Source organism: Helianthus annuus, chromosome 1, assembly GCF_002127325.2.
Source record: "Helianthus annuus cultivar XRQ/B chromosome 1, HanXRQr2.0-SUNRISE, whole genome shotgun sequence".
Classification (NCBI taxonomy): Eukaryota; Viridiplantae; Streptophyta; class Magnoliopsida; order Asterales; family Asteraceae; genus Helianthus; species Helianthus annuus.
In genome coordinates this window covers 19,342,737-19,367,440 of record NC_035433.2, presented here as the reverse complement: position 1 = coordinate 19,367,440, position 24,704 = coordinate 19,342,737, and the positions used below count along the sequence as shown (strand labels likewise).

The 24,704-nt window shown below is 44.2% G+C and overlaps 1 protein-coding gene across 1 annotated transcript; it reads left to right on the top strand.

Annotated features, from left to right (window-relative positions):
- Positions 1 to 5,595: 5,595 nt before the first annotated feature.
- On the top strand, positions 5,596 to 6,195 carry LOC110866802 (CCHC-type zinc finger protein CG3800-like). The gene has a single exon (XM_022115977.1). The coding sequence runs from the start codon at positions 5,596 to 5,598 to the stop codon at positions 6,193 to 6,195; it is 600 nt and encodes a 199-aa protein (XP_021971669.1).
- Positions 6,196 to 24,704: the final 18,509 nt, after the last annotated feature.

The following is a 24,704-nucleotide window of genomic DNA, read 5'->3' as shown; positions in this document are numbered from 1 at the left end:
CATTCGACACCGGTGTTACCTCTACTATCCTTGGCAGTTATGACGCGATAGTTAGTGTTGGTGGGTTAGTAGGACATATCGCTCGGACGTACCCTGTGAGAAGAAATTTAGCATCACTATATGCTCTAAAGTACCAGAGTGGTGAAAAGATTAGCATCATGTCAGTAATGACAACCTCGAAAGCGCCTATGGAAGGAGGACCTCACTGTATTAGCAACCATATCTAATAATCAGACTAAATAAGATAGGATCGAGGACCCACCGATTGTTGTGACTCATCTCAAAGTGCAATTGGAGGAGCTTTCAGGTCTACTACCGCAACTATTAGTCAGGAACTCAGTGATCTCACGATTGGAGGGAGCTTCGAATACTCATACTCTTACCGTCTTACACCAGGAGGGCTGCAAGAACTGTGTAATCTACTACGAGAATTGTTGCACAAGAGTTTGTTGGACCTAATTCTCACTTTGGGAAGCCCCAGTTATATCTGTGAAGATGAGCCTTTTTGTGTGTACGTACCAATTATCGAGCACTCATCAAGACGACTGTTGAGGACCGTTTGCCGCGGCCATGTGTCGAAAACCGATCGACTAGTTACAAGAGACGAGCTTTCATTCAAGGATTAACTTACGAGCGCATTATTATCAGATGGAAACCCAAGGGGAGAAAGTTCTTAAAGAAGCTTACCAGACGCAATTCGGCCATACAACTTTGCACTCCAAGACCTTTAGAGCGATCATCACACCAGCAGCCTCATAGATCCTGTGAACCGACCGTGCTATTGGGTGACATTTTGAACCCTTTTCAGGGGGAAAGCAACAACATGGACAAGTTTTTATCCTATTTGGGAGGTCCTGATGGAGGAGCCACATCACGCGACGTCTTGATAAATGTAGCTTCTGAATTCGAGAGGTACCTTTTGGGTAATGTAATCAACAGAGTGGGAATGCACGTGAATCTCGCTAAGACCCGTTTTCTTTGGAAACTAATCGACACTAAAAGTCCTTCGAGGATACAACGATTTCTTGGTTCCGCTTGATTTATCACAGGAATTTCGAAGGTCGCATAGCTTAGATCCCTTTAACACAGCGGGGTGCCGTGTTCACGAAAGACAGAACATGAGGACGTCTCTTCAGCTTTCGAATCCTAATTCAGTAAGGTACTGAGCCTCATTTTTACCCAAGGGCGTGGGTAATACAGTGGTATATCATTATGTTTTGAATCAGAGTCCCAGTTACACGACGACGCAACACGAGAGTGTAACGACTTACGAAGAATTGCATGACACACAACTAGTGGTGGAAACCGTGGTCTTTGAAGTTACACGGAGGCATTACTTGGACGGTACCAAATGCGTTACTAGACCGATCACAAGGGCCTTCTGTGTACTCTGGTGTCGAAAGAGCTAAGTCGGTAAATGGCATCGTTGGATGGAACTTCTGAGTGGAGTACAACTGTGGAACCTGAACGTGTATGGACTTTGCAGCTCGCCATCGACTCTAACCCACCTGACACAACTCGTTCTGTACAAACTAGGGAACTAACGGGAGAGAATTTTCAAGTTGAGTCCATGCGGGGCATGGAAGAGCAACCTTGGTGAAACGAACGATATTCATTAACTCATAGAACGACTATAAATCTCACTTCACAGCAACGGTAGGGAAGTTGTGGTTAGCAAAACACACTGGCTTAGAAAATTCTATTCAACTGGATTTTTAAAGAAAGACGTTTGGACATGTAAATCTTGTACTGATGATTGGGCACGAAAACCCGTCTAACAATGTATGGGTATGACTTTTGACTTTGGGAAAAGTCAAGGCGAAGTATAAGAAACTGGCAACACCTATGTGGAAGATGGGAGCAGACTGTTATGAATGCTGCCACTAGTCTACTTACAACTCGAAATGGAAACACAAACAGAAACAATCGTTGATCGCTGAATGTGACCAGCACACCTCCTTGCAGTCAAGGGAACTGATGGGTCTTCTCAGCTTGTGAACATTTCTCTGGAAGAGACGGATTATAGGCATGAGGTGCCAACTCCTATTACCTATTGGGCTATACCTAATTCAAGGCGGGCATGTCACACACCTTTGACTCACGTCTTGACATGAACATTGCTTATTACTGTAGGACAATCGAGCAAAGTGATGAACCATCTGAGCACATGAAGGCATGTTGTAAGTATGAGCATAACTGACTTTAGTAAACGTTTGGGAAGGACACTTATCTTGGGGAGAAGCTCTAATGCAGCTGCATCATGATAGTATGCATACAGCCCATGCTGAGGCATAACCTGGACAGTAACTCTAATCTCCTTGCTGGGCTAATGTAGTTGACAACGTAATCGCCGGTCCAGGACTTGAGCTTAAAACTCTCGAACATTGCTTAGATCGGAAATTGTTTGATGGCAGCACATGAGCGCTAGGAAAGCTGATTAGCTTAGGAAACACTGGGAAACTCTCAAACGTGTCATATCGAAAGCATCACCCTGGGGGGGGGGGGTGCGGTATACTATAGAAAACATGGCCAACTTACTTTACGACGCGTGAGACATTCGGATTACTGGAACAAACGGTGACTTGGCTCCCAAACTCAGGCTAATTGATGAAACGGGATAACTATCGCAATGGTATGTATGCCTTAGGTTTAAGGAAGTGGTTGCCTGATGAAACCCTGGTGGTACCCTTACCGGCATTTGAGGTCATCGGATCAATTGTATATATCAGGGAATCTATCGAAAGCATGGGCTAAGAAGTCAAGGTTCACTAGCATGAGTCATATGACAATCGTGAGGGCTTGTTAAACTTCAATACGTGGACTGAAGTTCACATAGGAACGGAAGGATATGTTAAAACTTCAGTGTTCTCAATTGTTCAAGGGATTGAACCCACTCTTGATATCACTGGTGAATTTCGGGACGAAATTTCTTTCAAGTTGGGGAGGATGTGACACCCCAGGAAAACCAGCAAACGATATAACTTACCTAGCTTTAACTTATCTAGCTTTCTCAGTGAGTGCGTACCAAATTTCGGGACGAAATTTCTTTTTAGTTGGGGATACTGTGACAACACGCAATCCGAGCCTATCTTTGTGTAACATTCGTGAACATGACACGACTTTATGAACTTGACTAACTTGACTGACTACTTTATGAACTTGACTGACTATGTGAATAGTATGATTGTTGAACGCATGATATGTTGTTATATGGATGTGTGCATTGTATTAGGTAATATGTGTGTGTATGTTAATCGAGCCAAACCCGAACCGCACAATACCCGTTCAACCGCACAACACACACACTCGAACACACAAGGCCATTGGGCCGTATTGCTTGCACTCGGATCAAAAGGGCAACCCAAGAGTGGGTCGGCCCATCCCCCCTGAATCGATTAACACATGGGGTGTGGTAACCATCTTATATTTTACAAAAACACACAAGTCACAAAAACCCTAGCTCTCTCTCTCTTTCGTGAACCGAAGGCAGCCAAGCAATCCCCCATCATCAAGGATCTTTCTTGTTCGGATCCAACCTTATTCTTTCTCTCAACCGGTTAGTATTTCGTGTTACGTGTTTTGTTCAAATGATGTGTTGATACGTTGATGAGATGTGATCGGATATGGATATATGTAAATCGGCTATGATATGAATCGGTTAGTGTTTGAGTTATAAATTACGAGTCGATGATGTTATGATTCCACGTTTTGTTGATTGTATGAATTGTTTACATGTTGTGTAATATGATCGGATTGAGTGTATGATTGTCAATCTATTGCTATGTGATGATCTTGTTAGTGATTAGGGTTCTTATTAGTTGTTATTATCATATGTTGTGCAAGGAATTATGATGAGATAATAAGTAATCGGCCGCATGTTCATCGATAGGTTAGTGTTCATGATATGATATGGTTAGGGTTATGTGAATTGGTTGTAACAAACCTTGTGGATCGAAATCTATCAAGCTTAGAAACTGTTAATGATGTTAATTGGATAGTGTGATTTTGGAAACCATTTAATTGATTGTGTTAATTGATAAATTGGAAACTATTAATGTGTAACCGATTTGCATATAATCCGGATATGTTAACTAATCGCACACGAGACCTCTTGGTCGCACAAGCCTTCCCGATCGCACATGTTTCCGATCGCACAAGATTAGATCGTGCAAAGATCTGATCGCCCATGTTAAACGCACAAGCTAATATGTTGGGCCGGGTGTACCTTTTGGGCTGGGCTAGTCCGGTCGCACAAGATCCTTTGGATCGCACAAGTGAAAGGTCTGTTTACATGTTGGGCCACACACACACTGAAACGTCGTTTGGGCCGAGCAGCCCAAATTGTAATCGCACAACGTGTTTCCCGTCGCACAAGATGTATGAACCGTACAAGTTGACTTATCTGTTTATTGTTTGGGCCGTGTATATCCGTTGGACTAGTATGTTGTTATTTGGGCCGAGAATGTTGTTGGGCTGGTCATATGATTTGGGCCGGGCACAAGGCTGATCGCACAACCCATTGTGGATCGCACAAGTTGTGCTGATCGCACAATCGGTTGGGCCGCTTGTTATCGGGCTTTATCTTTGGGTGTGTACAAGCGTTAGTATGATATGAACTTGACTGCTAATATGTGATACGTGTTTACCATGATCTAAACGTGCTCGTAACGTGTTTACTCGTGTGAAACCTATGTGCATTATATGAGCCAAAACCTGACTTGTATGGTAAACCTGCTAGGACGTGGTTGATCACATGGTAGCTTAACTGAACCTTTTCGTGTATCATACCGAGCAATCCCAGGTGAGTTCAATGCATTTTCCCAAGCATGCGTCCCGGTGGTTTGGGACAACTGGTAAACACTTGGAAGGGAAACTTTGGGTAAACAACTTAATCGGTTTTGGTTATTGCCTGGAGGGCAATGGGGGTAATTAGTTGATAGCGCTATTAGGTGGGAAACCTCACACCGGGCCGTAAGGACGGGGGTGAACTAATTATCTGGGTTTCACTATGGTTGTTAAGAGGCACACTCCTCGGTTACGTAAGGGCGTTTTCCCTAGGGTAACTAGCGTGAACAACATAGTGGGTTGCTAAGAGGCACACTCCTCGGTTACGTAAGGGCGTAGTCCCTAGGGTAACTAACATGAGCAACATCGTAACACAACATTGAATCGCATTAACATATATCTGGTAACACAACACGTAAGCAACACTTTGAACTCACCAGCGTAGTCTGACACACTTGTTTTCATGCTTGTAGGTCATTAACGTTTGGAACATGGACTTGCTATCTGCGAGTGCTGGAGTGGTCATGGATCGAGACTCTTGGATTGTCTTATAAACAATACATGGATTTTGATTATTATCATGAAACTATTGCTAAACGATTTATTACATGCTTCCGCTATACAACATTGTGGGAAATGATATCATGCTTGACATTTTCAATTGGTAATTAATGGTATGTTTTATTTAAATATTTATCATTGGTTCAATGTGATTGGTGGCTCAAACTCTGATGCGTAACACGCCTCGCGGGGTTTCCGCAGGTGGAATTTTGGGGGTGTTACAGAGTTTATTGCCTTCAAAGCTTCGCCATGGCCGATTCTTATGAAGCCTACAATCATTCAGTTGATCAGAATATTAACGCAAGACTGAACTTGACGGGCACTGAGTTACAGGCTATGTTAGATACAGCCGTAAACAAAGCCGTGGACCGAGTATTAAGGGATCATATGAGAAACTGCGATAATACCCCAAATAAGGGTTACAAAAAGGGTAAGACTGGTTTGAACTGTAACCAGTTCAAGCCGAATGAGGCAAAACCCAAATGTAAAACCTGCGGGAAGCAGCACTTCGGAAAATGTTTCCATAAGCAGATCAGGGGATGTGGCATCTGTAAGAAGATGGATCACAAGACTCATGACTGCAAAGACTTGATAAACGCCACATGCTATGGTTGTGGTGAGAAAGGGCATATAAAGACTCGCTGCCCAAAGAGGGCGACTAAAGGAAAATGCACTATAGATTCACAAGCCAAGCCTTGTGGAATCTGTAATAAAGAAGGGCACAAAACTTTGGAGTGCCAAAATATAAAGGACGCAACCTGCTACGGTTGCAGTGGAATAGGGAACATCAAAACTAATTGCCCAAATAAAACTAAGAAGCCTGAAGAGGCTAAGAAGGGAAACGCCTGAACTACCTGATGAATGCCTGAGGCAGTATATAACAATAATATCACCAGGTACATTACTTATCATTTATCAATGATAATTTCTGCTAAGTACCTTGTTTTTAATAAAGGCGATAATAAGTCTTTCATAGACTATACGCTTAGCAAACTTTTGTTGATACCTAAGAACTCCAGACATTAAATATAAGGTGGAACCTACCAATGGAACCATAGAGACCGTCTCTTCTATTCTGGTCTATGATCCTTCTGAGAATTCTGAAGTACTCTTTCCCTCGATGGAGTACGACAATATATATGTTATTTTAAATTATTTTTTTTTCTCATTGATTTCTATCAGGTCAATCTTCGAGTAATAGCTCGACCCTTGCAACTGGTCGAATAAGTAATCGATACGTGGAAGAGGATAGCGATTCTTCACGGTCACCTTGTTGAGTTCACGATAATCTATGCACATACGGAAGGTACCGTCTTTCTTCTTCACAAATAACACTGAAGCTCCCCATGGTGAAGAGCTAGGACGAATGAAACCCTTGTCCAAGAGTTCTTGCAATTGCGCGGGCAGTTCATCTAGTTCTGATGGAGCTAGACGATAAGGTGCTCGAGCTATCGGCGCTGCTCCAGGAGCTAGCTCGATCTGGAATTCGACCTGGCGATGAGGCGGTAGTCCAGGTAAGTCTTCAGGAAACACTTGAGGAAAGTCACGTACTACTGGAATGTCCTCTAATCTCTTCTCTTTCGTTGATGTGTCAGTAACAAGCGCTAAAATAGCGGTGTGTCCCTTTCGCAAACACTTCTGAGCCTTTAGGAAGGAGATGATGCCCACCACGGCACCACTCTTGTCGCCTTGAACTTCGAGAGGTTCTTTACCAGTACGGGGAATACGAACAATCTTTTCTTTGCATAGGATATCTGCTTGCTGTTGGGATAACCAATCCATCCCAATGACGTTGTCGAAACTACCTAGAGCTATAGGTATGAGGTCGATAGAGAAGGTCTGTCCAGCGAGGACAAGATTACAACCCCGAACTATGTGTGTGGCCTCTAAGCTCTTACCATTAGCTAACTCTACGACATGCTTGGTGTTTAAAAGTGTTGGTGTATGCTTAAGCATTTGACTAACTTTTAAAGACACATAGCTAGTATCCGCACCCGAATCAAATAATACAGTAACATAAAATTCGTCGAGAAGGAACTTACCCATCACTACGTTAGGATCATTCCTTGCATCACCCTGACCCAACACGAACGCACGACCCCTAGCACCGTTGTTTCCATCATTGTTTCCCCCGTTGTTGTTCCCATTGCCCTGATCATTGTTGTTGTTGTTCTGATTTTGATTCCGATTTAACTGGGGGCAGTGTCTCTTGAAGTGATCTTCAGCACCACAATGAAAACATCCCTTGTTGCCCTGTTGCTGATGCTGATTCTGCGGTGTTTGCTACTGCTGTTGGCGATTCTGATTTGCAGGTCGTGAGCTCCTGCAATCCTTAGCTTCATGACCCATTTTGAGACACCTCTGACAACGACCCTTGTTTCACTGGCCACTGTGGTGTCTGTTACAGTTGTTGCACTTTGGGTGATTTCCTCGATATCCACCCTGCCCGTGACTACCAGAAGACTGCTGACTGGGGCTCTGGTAGTCATCTGTCTTTCGCTGCTGCGCCTGGGACTGAACCGAAGTTGAACCCTTGCTGGAGGTCCCATCTCATTTTCGCTTGTTGTCACTGGGAGTAGCAGTGGTGGTAGCGGTAGTGGTAGCACTGATACGCTTGGGCAGCTTATTCTGTTCCACCGCCTGGTCTGTGAGACGATGAGCAAGACTAGTAATATCCTGGATAGTAGCAAGGTTAGTAGAGGTCACATGGCTTTGAATCTCTGGTACTAAGCCTTTGAGGTACAGTTCGATACGCTTGACGGGAGGATCCACCATAGTTGGACACAAGATGGCCAGCTTGTTTGACCTTTAATGCATGGGGCCACTAAGATATTCCAATGGTCATATTGTACTAAAGTCAGCTGGTGGTATTCAAAGAAGATATCCATTATAGGAATGCCTAAGCAAGCGTCCCTACTTAAGGAATCCATGCACTCGTAAAATAGATGTGTCAATTGCATGGCACAAGTGTCGATCAACCCTGTTTACCCCCCCCCCCCCCCCCGAGAGGCAAAGTGAAGTTAGGATTTAACATCCTATTAGGAGCCGTATCTAACACAGAAGCTCTATATCAGTTAGCGCCTACAGTGATAAAAGAGCTCAGGACTCAATCGGATGAATTAATGGGAAAGGGTTTCATACAACCCAGCTCTTGGGAAACTCCTATACCATTCGTGAAGAAGAAGGATGTCACACCCCCAAAATTCACACGCGGAGTACCACCGCTTTGAGGCGTGACATGACCAGGATCAAGCCACCAATCATATTGAACATTGCAAGTATTAAATAAGTTCTACCCATCAATATAAAAGGTTGTCTAAACCAAACATAGTTAAAGTATAGCGGAAACATAATTGTGAAAACCCAAACATAAGTAATAAGTTCATAAAGTGTAAATGTTTAACATGGAACTCAACAGTCCATGTTCCCACAACGATCGCGCCTCCAGTGCAAGCTCCATGACAACCTAACGTCCTGCAAGGCATGTAACAGAGAGTCAACAACAAAGTTGAGCGAGTTCACAGGTGATTAATCAGTTAATGTATTCGTTCTGGTATCGTAAGTTCGTTTCATAAAACATGCGGGATCTACTAGGTCAATAGTATGTTCGGTTAGTGGGGGCTTCCCATGTTGTATGTACTAGAATACTTGTAACCATAAGTGTTCTTCTCAACCCGAGAACAGAAGTACGTACGTACGAGGTTTACGTAGGTTTTACGTAAGTGCCCTTCTCAACCCGAGGACAGTGGTACGCGTGAGATTTACGTAGGTTTTACGTAAGTGCCCTTCACAACCCGAGGACAGCAGTATGTATGAGTTTACGTAGGTTTTACGTAAGTGCCCTTCCCAACCTGAGGACAGTAGTATGTATGAGTTTACGTAGGATTTACGTAAGTGTCCTTCGCTATCCGAGGACGACGGTAAATAGTCTAGTAATAGTGAAAGTACGAGTAATTGTTCAATCCCATTCCCTACCCACCGGGGAATCCCATGCCTTGGGAGAGTGTGAACTCACCTTGGTTTGCTCGACAGATACACGAAAAGGTTACTTGAGTTATACGAGGTCAACCACGTCCTAACATGGTTACCATGCGAGTCAGGTTTTGGTTTTAAGTAATGCACATAAGCTTTACACATAACCTAACAGGTTATCACACGTAATGATCATGGCAAACACGTATTGTCACATTAACAGTCCTAACATGACATTTTCATACTTTTGCGACCCAAAAGATAAGCCCAATGAATAGGCTTCCCAACCTATTGTGTGATCGGCATAACTTGTGCGATCCACAATGGGTTGTGCGATTCAATCATACCTGGCCCAATAATATAAACAGTCCAACAGCATACTCGGCCCAAATAATAACAAACAGGGATCTTGTGCGATCCGGGTGACTTGTGCGATCCGGACGACTTGTGCGATCCAGTTGGGTTGTGCAATTGTGGTTTGGGCTTTGAGGCCCAAACAACATAATAAAGTCCAACAGTGTGTGTGGCCCAAGACTTGTGCGATCGGCACGGTCTTGTGCGATCCACAGGTCTTGTGCGATCATGCAATCCTACATTGTACATAGTGTATTAACAGTTGTACTAATCTTGTGCGGTTCTCTTGTGCGACCAGTGCTTGTTCGATCGGATCAGATCTTATGCGACCGACAAGCTTGTGCGATTGTAGTATATCTCCTTAAATCATGCAAGTCAGTTACTGATTTCAATCAATTCATTTGACTAATTATAACAGTTTCCATAATTGCAATTTATCAATCAACACAATTACAGTTTCTAACCAATCCCTTAATCGATCAAACAAGGGGTTTTAGCATCAAATCTCTAAGAACCCTAATCGTGTCAAGGATGAACAACAATCTTAACCTTTTATCATAATAATAGATTCATATTCTAGATCACTATCATGCATATCATCATAACAATCCAACACATTATCCACCTATACTCGTCTAACAGTCGATTAACATGTAATCGATTCTAGATTATCAACAACATCATATGATTAACAACTCTATATTGATCTAAGATGCTATACATGTGAGTCGATTTACATAACTAAAACTCAACAACTTTCATCATATTCAAACACAAGATATCACTAAATCATTATGTAATACAAATGGATCACAACATCTTACAACCTATACTACAAACACTAACCGGTTGAGAGAAGGATAGGATCGATCCAAGCAAGAAAGCTTCAAGAGATGGGGATGTTTGCCGTCGGATTCAAGAGGAGAGAAGGAGAGAATAGGGTTTTGTGTGTGTGTGTGTGTGTGTTTTGCAAGTTATGAGGAGTATACCCTTTCTCCTAAGTGTTATGTGTAAAAGAGAGTGGGCCGAACCCATCATGGGCTGCCCTTGATCCGAATACAAAGGATATGGCCCGAATGGGCTTGTGCTATCGGTTCGATTTATGCGCTTGGGCTCGTTTAATATACATACATTCAATACACATAAACATATAACATAACATTCAATTAATTATCAAGGTTCACATAATCACATAACGTTCACATACGTTACATTAATCACAAAGATAGGTTCGAAATACGAGTTGTCACATTATCCCCAAGTTGAAAGAAATTTCGTCCCGAAATTTGGTACGTACTCACTGAGAAAGCTAGTTGAGTTGCATGGTTTCCTGGTTTTCCTAGGGTGTCACATCCTTCCCCCGTTGGTTTGGAATTTCGTCCCGAAATCCCGCAGTAGCTTCAGCCTCAGTAGTGGTTGTACTGTTTGCGAACAATTGGGGATACCTGAGTTTCATTTGGTCTTCTCGTTCCCAGGTGAACTCTGGGCACGACGGGAGTTCCACCGAACTCGAACGAGAGGTATTCTGGTGTGCTTGAGGACCTTAACATCCGGGTCCATGATTTCAACTGGTTCCTCGACGAATCGCAACTGTTCATCCATAGTGAGCTCCTTCAAAGGAACTATGAGGGTCTCATCTGACAGACACTTCTTCAGATTCGACACGTGGAAAACGTTGTGAACACCACCGAGTTCTGCTGGTAAGTTCAGTTTGTAGGCCACCCTGCCTATTTTCTCAATGATTTCGAACGGTCCGACATATTGCGGATTGGGCTTGCCTCGTTTGCCAAAACGAACTACACCTTTCCAAGGTGAGACTTTGAGTAGCACTCGATCCCCAACCTGGAACTCGAGTGGTTACCTGCGCTTATCAGCGTAGCTTTTCTGACGGTCACGAGCCGCCGCCATGCGTTGCCGTATCTGAGCAATTCTTTCCGTTGCGTCTACCACAAGTTCTGGACCAGTAATCTGACTATCACCCACCTCTGCCCAACAAAGAGGTGATCGGCATTTACGCCCGTACAATGCCTCGAATGGAGCGGCTTGAATGCTGGTGTGGTAGTTGTTATTATATGAAAATTCTACTAATGGCAGATGCTTTTCCCAGCTGTTGCCAAAGTCAATCACACATGCCGTAAGCATGTCTTCGAGGGTTTGAATAGTGCGCTCCGACTGCCCATCCGTCTGAGGATGATAAGCTGTGCTCATATCCAAACATGAGCCAAAGGATTTGTGCATTGCTTGCCACAGTTCTGAGGTAAAACGTGCATCACGATCGGAAATAATGGAAGTTGGCACCCCATGCCTCGAAACCAGTTCCTTTAAGTAAATGTCTGCTAAAGTTGAGAACTTGTCTGTTTCCTTGATAGCCAAGAAGTGAGCAGACTTTGTGAGTCGATCCACGATCACCCAAATAGTATCATTACCTCATTGAGATCTAGGCAGGCCAGTAACAAAATCCATGGAAATTTCCTCCCATTTCCATTGTGGTATCTTTGGTTGCTGAAGTAGGCCTGATGGTTTCAGATATTCCCTCTTGACTCTCGCACAAGTCAAGCACTTGCTGACGTAAGTTGCTATGTGGGCCTTCATGCTAGGCCACCAATACGTAGTTCTAAGGTCGTGGTACATCTTATCTGAACCAGGATGTACTGAGTAGCGAGACTTATGTGCTTCATCCATCACCAGCTTGCGTAAGTTTCCATAATGTGGGACCCAGATGCGTCCTGTTACATAGTAAGCGCCGTCTTCCTTTTGTTCTAATCGTTGCCTTGAACCACGTAAGGCTTCAGCCCTGACATTTTCTGGTTTCAATGCTTCTACCTGAGCATCTCGTATCTGTGCCGGAAGACTAGACTGGATAGTGAGTTGTAATGCTCGTACACGCCTAGGTGTAGTATCTTTTCGACTGAGGGCGTCAGCCACAACATTGGCTTTGCCTGGATGATACTTGATGGCACATTCGTAATCGTTCAAAAGCTCGACCCATCGACGTTGTCACATGTTCAACTCCTTTTGCTTGAAGATATGCTCGAGACTCCTGTGATCGGTGTAGATAGTACACTTGGTACCGTACAGGTAATGTCTCCATATCTTAAGCGCGAAAACAACAGCTCCCAGCTCTAAATCTTGCGTCGTATAGTTTCGTTCATGAAATTTAAGTTGACGTGACGCATAAGCAATGACCTTGTCACGTTGCATCAGCACACATCCAAGGTCCTGAATGGATGCGTCGCAATAGACTGCAAAATCGTCTGTGCCTTCAGGCAATGAGAGAATAGGTGCGCTGCAGAGCCTATCCTTTAAGTGCTGGAATGCTGATTCCTGTGCATTTCCCCATCGATAAGTAACGCCCTTCTGCGTTAGTGAAGTGAGAGGTTGCGCGATCTTGGAAAAATCCTTGATAAACCTCCTGTAGTAACCTGCCAAACCCAAGAATTGGCGTATTTCCGTTGGTGTGCGAGGTGCAGGTCAGTTCTTAATCGAGTCTACCTTGGATGGATCAACATGAATCCCATCCTTGTTCACCACATGGCCTAGAAAATGGACTTCATGAAGCGAGAAGTCGCATTTTGAGAACTTGGCATATAGTTGCTCTGTACGAAGAAGTTCCAAAGTAAGTCGTAGATGCTGCTCGTGCTCTTCCTGACTCTTAGAATAGATCAGGATGTCGTCGATGAAAACAATAACAAATTTGTCCTGGTAGGGCTTGCACACCCTATTCATAAGATCCATGAAGACTGCAGGCGCGTTTGTTAATCCGAAAGGCATAACCAGGAACTTGTAATGGCCATAGCGAGTTCTGAATGCTGTTTTGGAGATGTCCTCGTCGTGGACTCTTAGTTGATGGTAGCCTGACCTCAGGTCAATCTTCGAGTAATAGCTCGACCCTTGCAACTGGTCGAATAAGTAATCGATACGTGGAAGAGGATAGCGATTCTTCACGGTCACCTTGTTGAGTTCACGATAATCTATGCACATACGGAAGGTACCGTCTTTCTTCTTCACAAATAACACTGAAGCTCCCCATGGTGAAGAGCTAGGACGAATGAAACCCTTGTCCAAGAGTTCTTGCAATTGCGCGGGCAGTTCATCTAGTTCTGATGGAGCTAGACGATAAGGTGCTCGAGCTATCGGCGCTGCTCCAGGAGCTAGCTCGATCTAGAATTCGACCTGGCGATGAGGCGGTAGTCCAGGTAAGTCTTCAGGAAACACTTGAGGAAAGTCACGTACTACTGGAATGTCCTCTAATCTCTTCTCTTTCGTTGATGTGTCAGTAACAAGCGCTAAAATAGCGGTGTGTCCCTTTCGCAAACACTTCTGAGCCTTTAGGAAGGAGATGATGCCCACCACGGCACCACTCTTGTCGCCTTGAACTTCGAGAGGTTCTTTACCAGTACGGGGAATACGAACAATCTTTTCTTTGCATAGGATATCTGCTTGCTGTTGGGATAACCAATCCATCCCAATGACGTTGTCGAAACTACCTAGAGCTATAGGTATGAGGTCGATAGAGAAGGTCTGTCCAGCGAGGACAAGATTACAACCCCGAACTATGTGTGTGGCCTCTAAGCTCTTACCATTAGCTAACTCTACGACATGCTTGGTGTTTAAAAGTGTTGGTGTATGCTTAAGCATTTGACTAACTTTTAAAGACACATAGCTAGTATCCGCACCCGAATCAAATAATACAGTAACATAAAAGTCGTCGAGAAGGAACTTACCCATCACTACGTTAGGATCATTCCTTGCATCACCCTGACCCAACACGAACGCACGACCCCTAGCACCGTTGTTTCCATCATTGTTTCCCCCGTTGTTGTTCCCATTGCCCTGATCATTGTTGTTGTTGTTCTGATTTTGATTCCGATTTAACTGGGGGCAGTGTCTCTTGAAGTGATCTTCAGCACCACAATGAAAACATCCCTTGTTGCCCTGTTGCTGATGCTGATTCTGCGGTGTTTGCTACTGCTGTTGGCGATTCTGATTTGCAGGTCGTGAGCTCCTGCAATCCTTAGCTTCATGACCCATTTTGAGACACCTCTGACAACGACCCTTGTTTCACTGGCCACTGTGGTGTCTGTTACAGTTGTTGCACTTTGGGTGATTTCCTCGATATCCACCCTGCCCGTGACTACCAGAAGACTGCTGACTGGGGCTCTGGTAGTCATCTGTCTTTCGCTGCTGCGCCTGGGACTGAACCGAAGTTGAACCCTTGCTGGAGGTCCCATCTCATTTTCGCTTGTTGTCACTGGGAGTAGCAGTGGTGGTAGCGGTAGTGGTAGCACTGATACGCTTGGGCAGCTTATTCTGTTCCACCGCCTGGTCTGTGAGACGATGAGCAAGACTAGTAATATCCTGGATAGTAGCAAGGTTAGTAGAGGTCACATGGCTTTGAATCTCTGGTACTAAGCCTTTGAGGTACAGTTCGATACGCTTGACGGGAGGATCCACCATAGTTGGACACAAGATGGCCAGCTTGTTTGACCTTTAATGCATGGGGCCACTAAGATATTCCAATGGTCATATTGTACTAAAGTCAGCTGGTGGTATTCAAAGAAGATATCCATTATAGGAATGCCTAAGCAAGCGTCCCTACATAAGGAATCCATGCACTCGTAAAATAGATGTGTCAATTGCATGGCACAAGTGTCGATCAACCCTGTTTACCCCCCCCCCCCGAGAGGCAAAGTGAAGTTAGGATTTAACATCCTATTAGGAGCCGTATCTAACACAGAAGCTCTATATCAGTTAGCGCCTACAGTGATAAAAGAGCTCAGGACTCAATCGGATGAATTAATGGGAAAGGGTTTCATACAACCCAGCTCTTGGGAAACTCCTATACCATTCGTGAAGAAGAAGGATGTCACACCCCCAAAATTCACACGCGGAGTACCACCGCTTTGAGGCGTGACATGACCAGGATCAAGCCACCAATCATATTGAACATTGCAAGTATTAAATAAGTTCTACCCATCAATATAAAAGGTTGTCTAAACCAAACATAGTTAAAGTATAGCGGAAACATAATTGTGAAAACCCAAACATAAGTAATAAGTTCATAAAGTGTAAATGTTTAACATGGAACTCAACAGTCCATGTTCCCACAACGATCGCGCCTCCAGTGCAAGCTCCATGACAACCTAACGTCCTGCAAGGCATGTAACAGAGAGTCAACAACAAAGTTGAGCGAGTTCACAGGTGATTAATCAGTTAATGTATTCGTTCTGGTATCGTAAGTTCGTTTCATAAAACATGCGGGATCTACTAGGTCAATAGTATGTTCGGTTAGTGGGGGCTTCCCATGTTGTATGTACTAGAATACTTGTAACCATAAGTGTTCTTCTCAACCCGAGAACAGAAGTACGTACGTACGAGGTTTACGTAGGTTTTACGTAAGTGCCCTTCTCAACCCGAGGACAGTGGTACGCGTGAGATTTACGTAGGTTTTACGTAAGTGCCCTTCACAACCCAAGGACAGCAGTATGTATGAGTTTACGTAGGTTTTACGTAAGTGCCCTTCCCAACCTGAGGACAGTAGTATGTATGAGTTTACGTAGGATTTACGTAAGTGTCCTTCGCTATCCGAGGACGACGGTAAATAGTCTAGTAATAGTGAAAGTACGAGTAATTGTTCAATCCCATTCCCTACCCACCGGGCAATCCCATGCCTTGGGAGAGTGTGAACTCACCTTGGTTTGCTCGACAGATACACGAAAAGGTTACTTGAGTTATACGAGGTCAACCACGTCCTAACATGGTTACCATGCGAGTCAGGTTTTGGTTTTAAGTAATGCACATAAGCTTTACACATAACCTAACAGGTTATCACACGTAATGATCATGGCAAACACGTATTGTCACATTAACAGTCCTAACATGACATTTTCATACTTTTGCGACCCAAAAGATAAGCCCAATGAATAGGCTTCCCAACCTATTGTGTGATCGGCATAACTTGTGCGATCCACAATGGGTTGTGCGATTCAATCATACCTGGCCCAATAATATAAACAGTCCAACAACATACTCGGCCCAAATAATAACAAACAGGGATCTTGTGCGATCCGGGTGACTTGTGCGATCCGGACGACTTGTGCGATCCAGTTGGGTTGTGCAATTGTGGTTTGGGCTTTGAGGCCCAAACAACATAATAAAGTCCAACAGTGTGTGTGGCCCAAGACTTGTGCGATCGGCACGGTCTTGTGCGATCCACAGGTCTTGTGCGATCATGCAATCCTACATTGTACATAGTGTATTAACAGTTGTACTAATCTTGTGCGGTTCTCTTGTGCGACCAGTGCTTGTTCGATCGGATCAGATCTTATGCGACCGACAAGCTTGTGCGATTGTAGTATATCTCCTTAAATCATGCAAGTCAGTTACTGATTTCAATCAATTCATTTGACTAATTATAACAGTTTCCATAATTGCAATTTATCAATCAACACAATTACAGTTTCTAACCAATCCCTTAATCGATCAAACAAGGGGTTTTAGCATCAAATCTCTAAGAACCCTAATCGTGTCAAGGATGAACAACAATCTTAACCTTTTATCATAATAATAGATTCATATTCTAGATCACTATCATGCATATCATCATAACAATCCAACACATTATCCACCTATACTCGTCTAACAGTCGATTAACATGTAATCGATTCTAGATTATCAACAACATCATATGATTAACAACTCCATATTGATCTAAGATGCTATACATGTGAGTCGATTTACATAACTAAAACTCAACAACTTTCATCATATTCAAACACAAGATATCACTAAATCATTATGTAATACAAATGGATCACAACATCTTACAACCTATACTACAAACACTAACCGGTTGAGAGAAGGATAGGATCGATCCAAGCAAGAAAGCTTCAAGAGATGGGGATGTTTGCCGTCGGATTCAAGAGGAGAGAAGGAGAGAATAGGGTTTTGTGTGTGTGTGTGTGTGTGTTTTGCAAGTTATGAGGAGTATACCCTTTCTCCTAAGTGTTATGTGTAAAAGAGAGTGGGCCGAACCCATCATGGGCTGCCCTTGATCCGAATACAAAGGATATGGCCCGAATGGGCTTGTGCTATCGGTTCGATTTATGCGCTTGGGCTCGTTTAATATACATACATTCAATACACATAAACATATAACATAACATTCAATTAATTATCAAGGTTCACATAATCACATAACGTTCACATACGTTACATTAATCACAAAGATAGGTTCGAAATACGAGTTGTCACATTATCCCCAAGTTGAAAGAAATTTCGTCCCGAAATTTGGTACGTACTCACTGAGAAAGCTAGTTGAGTTGCATGGTTTCCTGGTTTTCCTAGGGTGTCACATCCTTCCCCCGTTGGTTTGGAATTTCGTCCCGAAATCCCGCAGTAGCTTCAGCCTCAGTAGTGGTTGTACTGTTTGCGAACAATTGGGGATACCTGAGTTTCATTTGGTCTTCTCGTTCCCAGGTGAACTCTGGGCACGACGGGAGTTCCACCGAACTCGAACGAGAGGTATTCTGGTGTGCTTGAGGACCTTAACATCCGGGTCCATGATTTCAACTGGTTCCTCGACGAATCGCAACTGTTCATCCATAGTGAGCTCCTTCAAAGGAACTATGAGGGTCTCATCTGACAGACACTTCTTCAGATTCGACACGTGGAAAACGTTGTGAACACCACCGAGTTCTGCTGGTAAGTTCAGTTTGTAGGCCACCCTGCCTATTTTCTCAATGATTTCGAACGGTCCGCCATATTGCGGATTGGGCTTGCCTCGTTTGCCAAAACGAACTACACCTTTCCAAGGTGAGACTTTGAGTAGCACTCGATCCCCAACCTGGAACTCGAGTGGTTACCTGCGCTTATCAGCGTAGCTTTTCTGACGGTCACGAGCCGCCGCCATGCGTTGCCGTATCTGAGCAATTCTTTCCGTTGCGTCTACCACAAGTTCTGGACCAGTAATCTGACTATCACCCACCTCTGCCCAACAAAGAGGTGATCGGCATTTACGCCCGTACAATGCCTCGAATGGAGCGGCTTGAATGCTGGTGTGGTAGTTGTTATTATATGAAAATTCTACTAATGGCAGATGCTTTTCCCAGCTGTTGCCAAAGTCAATCACACATGCCGTAAGCATGTCTTCGAGGGTTTGAATAGTGCGCTCCGACTGCCCATCCGTCTGAGGATGATAAGCTGTGCTCATATCCAAACATGAGCCAAAGGATTTGTGCATTGCTTGCCACAGTTCTGAGGTAAAACGTGCATCACGATCGGAAATAATGGAAGTTGGCACCCCATGCCTCGAAACCAGTTCCTTTAAGTAAATGTCTGCTAAAGTTGAGAACTTGTCTGTTTCCTTGATAGCCAAGAAGTGAGCAGACTTTGTGAGTCGATCCACGATCACCCAAATAGTATCATTACCTCATTGAGATCTAGGCAGGCCAGTAACAAAATCCATGGAAATTTCCTCCCATTTCCATTGTGGTATCTTTGGTTGCTGAAGTAGGCCTGATGGTTTCAAATATTCCCTCTTGACTCTCGCACAAGTCAAGCACTTGCTGACGTAAGTTGCTATGTGGGCCTTCATGCTAGGCCACCAATACGTAGTTCTAAGGTCGTGGTACATCTTATCTGAACCAGGATGTACTGAGTAGCGAGACTTATGTGCTTCATCCATCACCAGCTTGCGTAAGTTTCCATAATGTGGGACCCAGATGCGTCCTGTTACATAGTAAGCGCCGTCTTCCTTTTGTTCTAATCGTTGCCTTGAACCACGTAAGGCTTCAGCCCTGACATTTTCTGGTTTCAATGCTTCTACCTGAGCATCTCGTATCTGTGCCGGAAGACTAGACTGGATAGTGAGTTGTAATGCTCGTACACGCCTAGGTGTAGTATCTTTTCGACTGAGGGCGTCAGCCACAACATTGGCTTTGCCTGGATGATACTTGATGGCACATTCGTAATCGTTCAAAAGCTCGACCCATCGACGTTGTCACATGTTCAACTCCTTTTGCTTGAAGATATGCTCGAGACTCCTGTGATCGGTGTAGATAGTACACTTGGTACCGTACAGGTAATGTCTCCATATCTTAAGCGCGAAAACAACAGCTCCCAGCTCTAAATCTTGCGTCGTATAGTTTCGTTCATGAAATTTAAGTTGACGTGACGCATAAGCAATGACCTTGTCACGTTGCATCAGCACACATCCAAGGTCCTGAATGGATGCGTCGCAATAGACTGCAAAATCGTCTGTGCCTTCAGGCAATGAGAGAATAGGTGCGCTGCAGAGCCTATCCTTTAAGTGCTGGAATGCTGATTCCTGTGCATTTCCCCATCGATAAGTAACGCCCTTCTGCGTTAGTGAAGTGAGAGGTTGCGCGATCTTGGAAAAATCCTTGATAAACCTCCTGTAGTAACCTGCCAAACCCAAGAATTGGCGTATTTCCGTTGGTGTGCGAGGTGCAGGTCAGTTCTTAATCGAGTCTACCTTGGATGGATCAACATGAATCCCATCCTTGTTCACCACATGGCCTAGAAAATGGACTTCATGAAGCGAGAAGTCGCATTTTGAGAACTTGGCATATAGTTGCTCTGTACGAAGAAGTTCCAAAGTAAGTCGTAGATGCTGCTCGTGCTCTTCCTGACTCTTAGAATAGATCAGGATGTCGTCGATGAAAACAATAACAAATTTGTCCTGGTAGGGCTTGCACACCCTATTCATAAGATCCATGAAGACTGCAGGCGCGTTTGTTAATCCGAAAGGCATAACCAGGAACTTGTAATGGCCATAGCGAGTTCTGAATGCTGTTTTGGAGATGTCCTCGTCGTGGACTCTTAGTTGATGGTAGCCTGACCTCAGGTCAATCTTCGAGTAATAGCTCGACCCTTGCAACTGGTCGAATAAGTAATCGATACGTGGAAGAGGATAGCGATTCTTCACGGTCACCTTGTTGAGTTCACGATAATCTATGCACATACGGAAGGTACCGTCTTTCTTCTTCACAAATAACACTGAAGCTCCCCATGGTGAAGAGCTAGGACGAATGAAACCCTTGTCCAAGAGTTCTTGCAATTGCGCGGGCAGTTCATCTAGTTCTGATGGAGCTAGACGATAAGGTGCTCGAGCTATCGGCGCTGCTCCAGGAGCTAGCTCGATCTGGAATTCGACCTGGCGATGAGGCGGTAGTCCAGGTAAGTCTTCAGGAAACACTTGAGGAAAGTCACGTACTACTGGAATGTCCTCTAATCTCTTCTCTTTCGTTGATGTGTCAGTAACAAGCGCTAAAATAGCGGTGTGTCCCTTTCGCAAACACTTCTGAGCCTTTAGGAAGGAGATGATGCCCACCACGGCACCACTCTTGTCGCCTTGAACTTCGAGAGGTTCTTTACCAGTACGGGGAATACGAACAATCTTTTCTTTGCATAGGATATCTGCTTGCTGTTGGGATAACCAATCCATCCCAATGACGTTGTCGAAACTACCTAGAGCTATAGGTATGAGGTCGATAGAGAAGGTCTGTCCAGCGAGGACAAGATTACAACCCCGAACTATGTGTGTGGCCTCTAAGCTCTTACCATTAGCTAACTCTACGACATGCTTGGTGTTTAAAAGTGTTGGTGTATGCTTAAGCATTTGACTAACTTTTAAAGACACATAGCTAGTATCCGCACCCGAATCAAATAATACAGTAACATAAAAGTCGTCGAGAAAGAACTTACCCATCACTACGTTAGGATCATTCCTTGCATCACCCTGACCCAGCACGAACGCACGACCCCTAGCACCGTTGTTTCCATCATTGTTTCCCCCGTTGTTGTTCCCATTGCCCTGATCATTGTTGTTGTTGTTCTGATTTTGATTCCGATTTAACTGGGGGCAGTGTCTCTTGAAGTGATCTTCAGCACCACAATGAAAACATCCCTTGTTGCCCTGTTGCTGATGCTGATTCTGCGGTGTTTGCTACTGCTGTTGGCGATTCTGATTTGCAGGTCGTGAGCTCCTGCAATCCTTAGCTTCATGACCCATTTTGAGACACCTCTGACAACGACCCTTGTTTCACTGGCCACTGTGGTGTCTGTTACAGTTGTTGCACTTTGGGTGATTTCCTCGATATCCACCCTGCCCGTGACTACCAGAAGACTGCTGACTGGGGCTCTGGTAGTCATCTGTCTTTCGCTACTGCGCCTGGGACTGAACCGAAGTTGAACCCTTGCTGGAGGTCCCATCTCATTTTCGCTTGTTGTCACTGGGAGTAGCAGTGGTGGTAGCGGTAGTGGTAGCACTGATACGCTTGGGCAGCTTATTCTGTTCCACCGCCTGGTCTGTGAGACGATGAGCAAGACTAGTAATATCCTGGATAGTAGCAAGGTTAGTAGAGGTCACATGGCTTTGAATCTCTGGTACTAAGCCTTTGAGGTACAGTTCGATACGCTTGACGGGAGGATCCACCATAGTTGGACACAAGATGGCCAGCTTGTTTGACCTTTTCGTATACACCTCTATCTCTGACCCTGTCATCTTCAGGTTAAAGAACTCCACTTCCAAGTTGTGGATGTCATCACGAGTACAGTATTCCTGCTTGATCAGCTCCTTGAAATCGTTCCATGGGGTGGCATTAGCAGCTGCCAACCCCAGCATCTAAACTTGTGCATTCCACCAAGTCAGCGCGATGCCTTCGAGAGTACCAGTGGCATACTTCACCCTTCGTGCCTCAGGGCATTCACACATTTCGAAGACTGACTCAAGCTTCTCGAACCAGTGGAGGAGTCCAACTGCTCCTTCTGTGCCACTGACAGTCCATGAAAGTTTTGAACGTGCATGCAGGCTGCTGAACAAACAGGCCTCCTGCCTGAGCGGCGGCGAGTGCCTCAGCAACTCGTTCATTGATCAAAGCCGTCAACTGGGCTTGATTTAGGTTAACGCGTCCAGCCATGATCTTCATACCAAAGAAAATATAGGTAAGGAGAGGTTCGCGAAAGTGCGATGACAGAAGAGAGTAAGCACATATGTGTTCTGAAGCAACAGTTATTACGTTTATCTAAGCATGCTATGAGCAAAGTTCTATGTATCTAACAAGTAGGCAATAAAAAATAAACCATATCACCTAGAATGTTGAGTCTTGCACGTGGAGCGAAGCGTCGTTGTGGATCGTTGAGCACTGTACAGGCTATAGTCTGGTTTTAACGAAACTTTTTCCCCTTATTAAAACCAAGTTCGCTATAACAAATGGCTCTGATACCAATCTGTCACACCCCCAAAATTCACACGTGGAGTACCACCGCTTTTAGGCGTGACATGACCAGGATCAAGCCACCAATCATATTAAATAAGTTCTACCCATCAATATAAAAGGTGGTCTAAACCAAACATAGTTAAAGTATAGCGGAAGCATAATTGTGAAAACCCAAACATAAGTAATAAGTTCATAAAGTGTAAATGTTTAACATGGAACTCAACAGTCCATGTTCCCACAACGATCGCGCCTCCCGTGCAAGCTCCATGAGTACCTAACGTCCTGCAAGGCATGTAACAGAGAGTCAACAACAATGTTGAGCGAGTTCACAGGTGATTAATCAGATAATGCATTCGTTCTGGTATCGTAAGTTCGTTTCATAAAACATGTGGGATCTACTAGGCCAATAGTATGTTCGGTTTGTGGGGGCTTCCCATGTTGTATGTACTAGACTACTTGTAACCATAAGTGTTCTTCTCAACCCGAGAACAGAAGTACGTACGTACGAGGTTTACGTAGGTTTTACGTAAGTGCCCTTCTCAACCCGAGGACAGTGGTACGCGTGAGATTTACGTAGGTTTTACGTAAGTGCCCTTCACAACCCGAGGACAGTAGTATGTATGAGTTTACGTAGGTTTTACGTAAGTGCCCTTCACAACCCGAGGACAGTAGTATGTATGAGTTTATGTAGGTTCTACGTAAGTGTCCTTCGCTATCCGAGGACGACGGTAAATAGTCTAGTAATAGTGAAAGTACGAGTAATTGTTCAATCCCATTCCCTACCCACCGAGGAATCCCATGCCTTGGGAGAGTGTGAACTCACCTTGGTTTGCTCGGTAGATACACAAAAAGGTTACTTGAGTTATACGAGGTCAACCACGTCCTAACATGGTTACCATGCGAGTCAGGTTTTGGTTTTAAGTAATGCACATAAGCTTTACACATAACCTAACAGGTTATCACACGTAATGATCATGGCAAACACGTATTGTCACATTAACAGTCCTAACATGACATTTTCATACTTGTGCGACCCGAAAGATAAGCCCAATGAATAGGCGGCCTAACCTATTGTGTGATCAGCATAACTTGTGCGATCCACAATGGGTTGTGCGATTCAATCATACCCGGCCCAATAGTATAAACAGTCCAACAGCATACTCGACCCAAATAATAACAAACAGGGATCTTGTGCGATCCGGGTGACTTGTGCGATCCGGACGACTTGTGCGATCCAGTTGGGTTGTGCGATTGTGGTTTGGGCTTTGAGGCCCAATCAACATAATAAAGTCCAACAGTGTGTGTGGCCCAAGACTTGTGCGATCGGCACGGTCTTGTGCGATCCACAGGTCTTGTGCGATCATGCAGTCCTACGCTGTACATAGTGTATTAACAGTTGTACTAATCTTGTGCGGTTGTCTTGTGCAACCAGAGCTTGTTCGATCGGATCAGATCTTGTGCGACCGACAAGCTTGTGCGATTGTAGTATATCTCCTTAAATCATGGAAGTCAATTACTGATTTCAATCAATTCATTTGACTAATTATAACAGTTTGCATAATTGCAATTTATCAATCAACACAATTACAGTTTCTAACCAATCCCTTAATCGATCAAACATGGGTTTTTAGCATCAAATCTCTAAGAACCCTAATCGTGTCAAGCATGAACAACAATCTTAACCTTTTATCATAATAACAGATTCATGTTCTAGATCACTATCATGCATATCATCATAACAATCCAACACATTATCCACCTATACTCGTCTAACAGTCGATTAACATGCAA

Bases quoted from the DNA above. Each gene is read 5' to 3' on its own strand.
- LOC110866802 (XM_022115977.1), top strand. From the start codon at position 5,596: ATGGCCGATTCTTATGAAGCCTACAATCATTCAGTTGATCAGAATATT.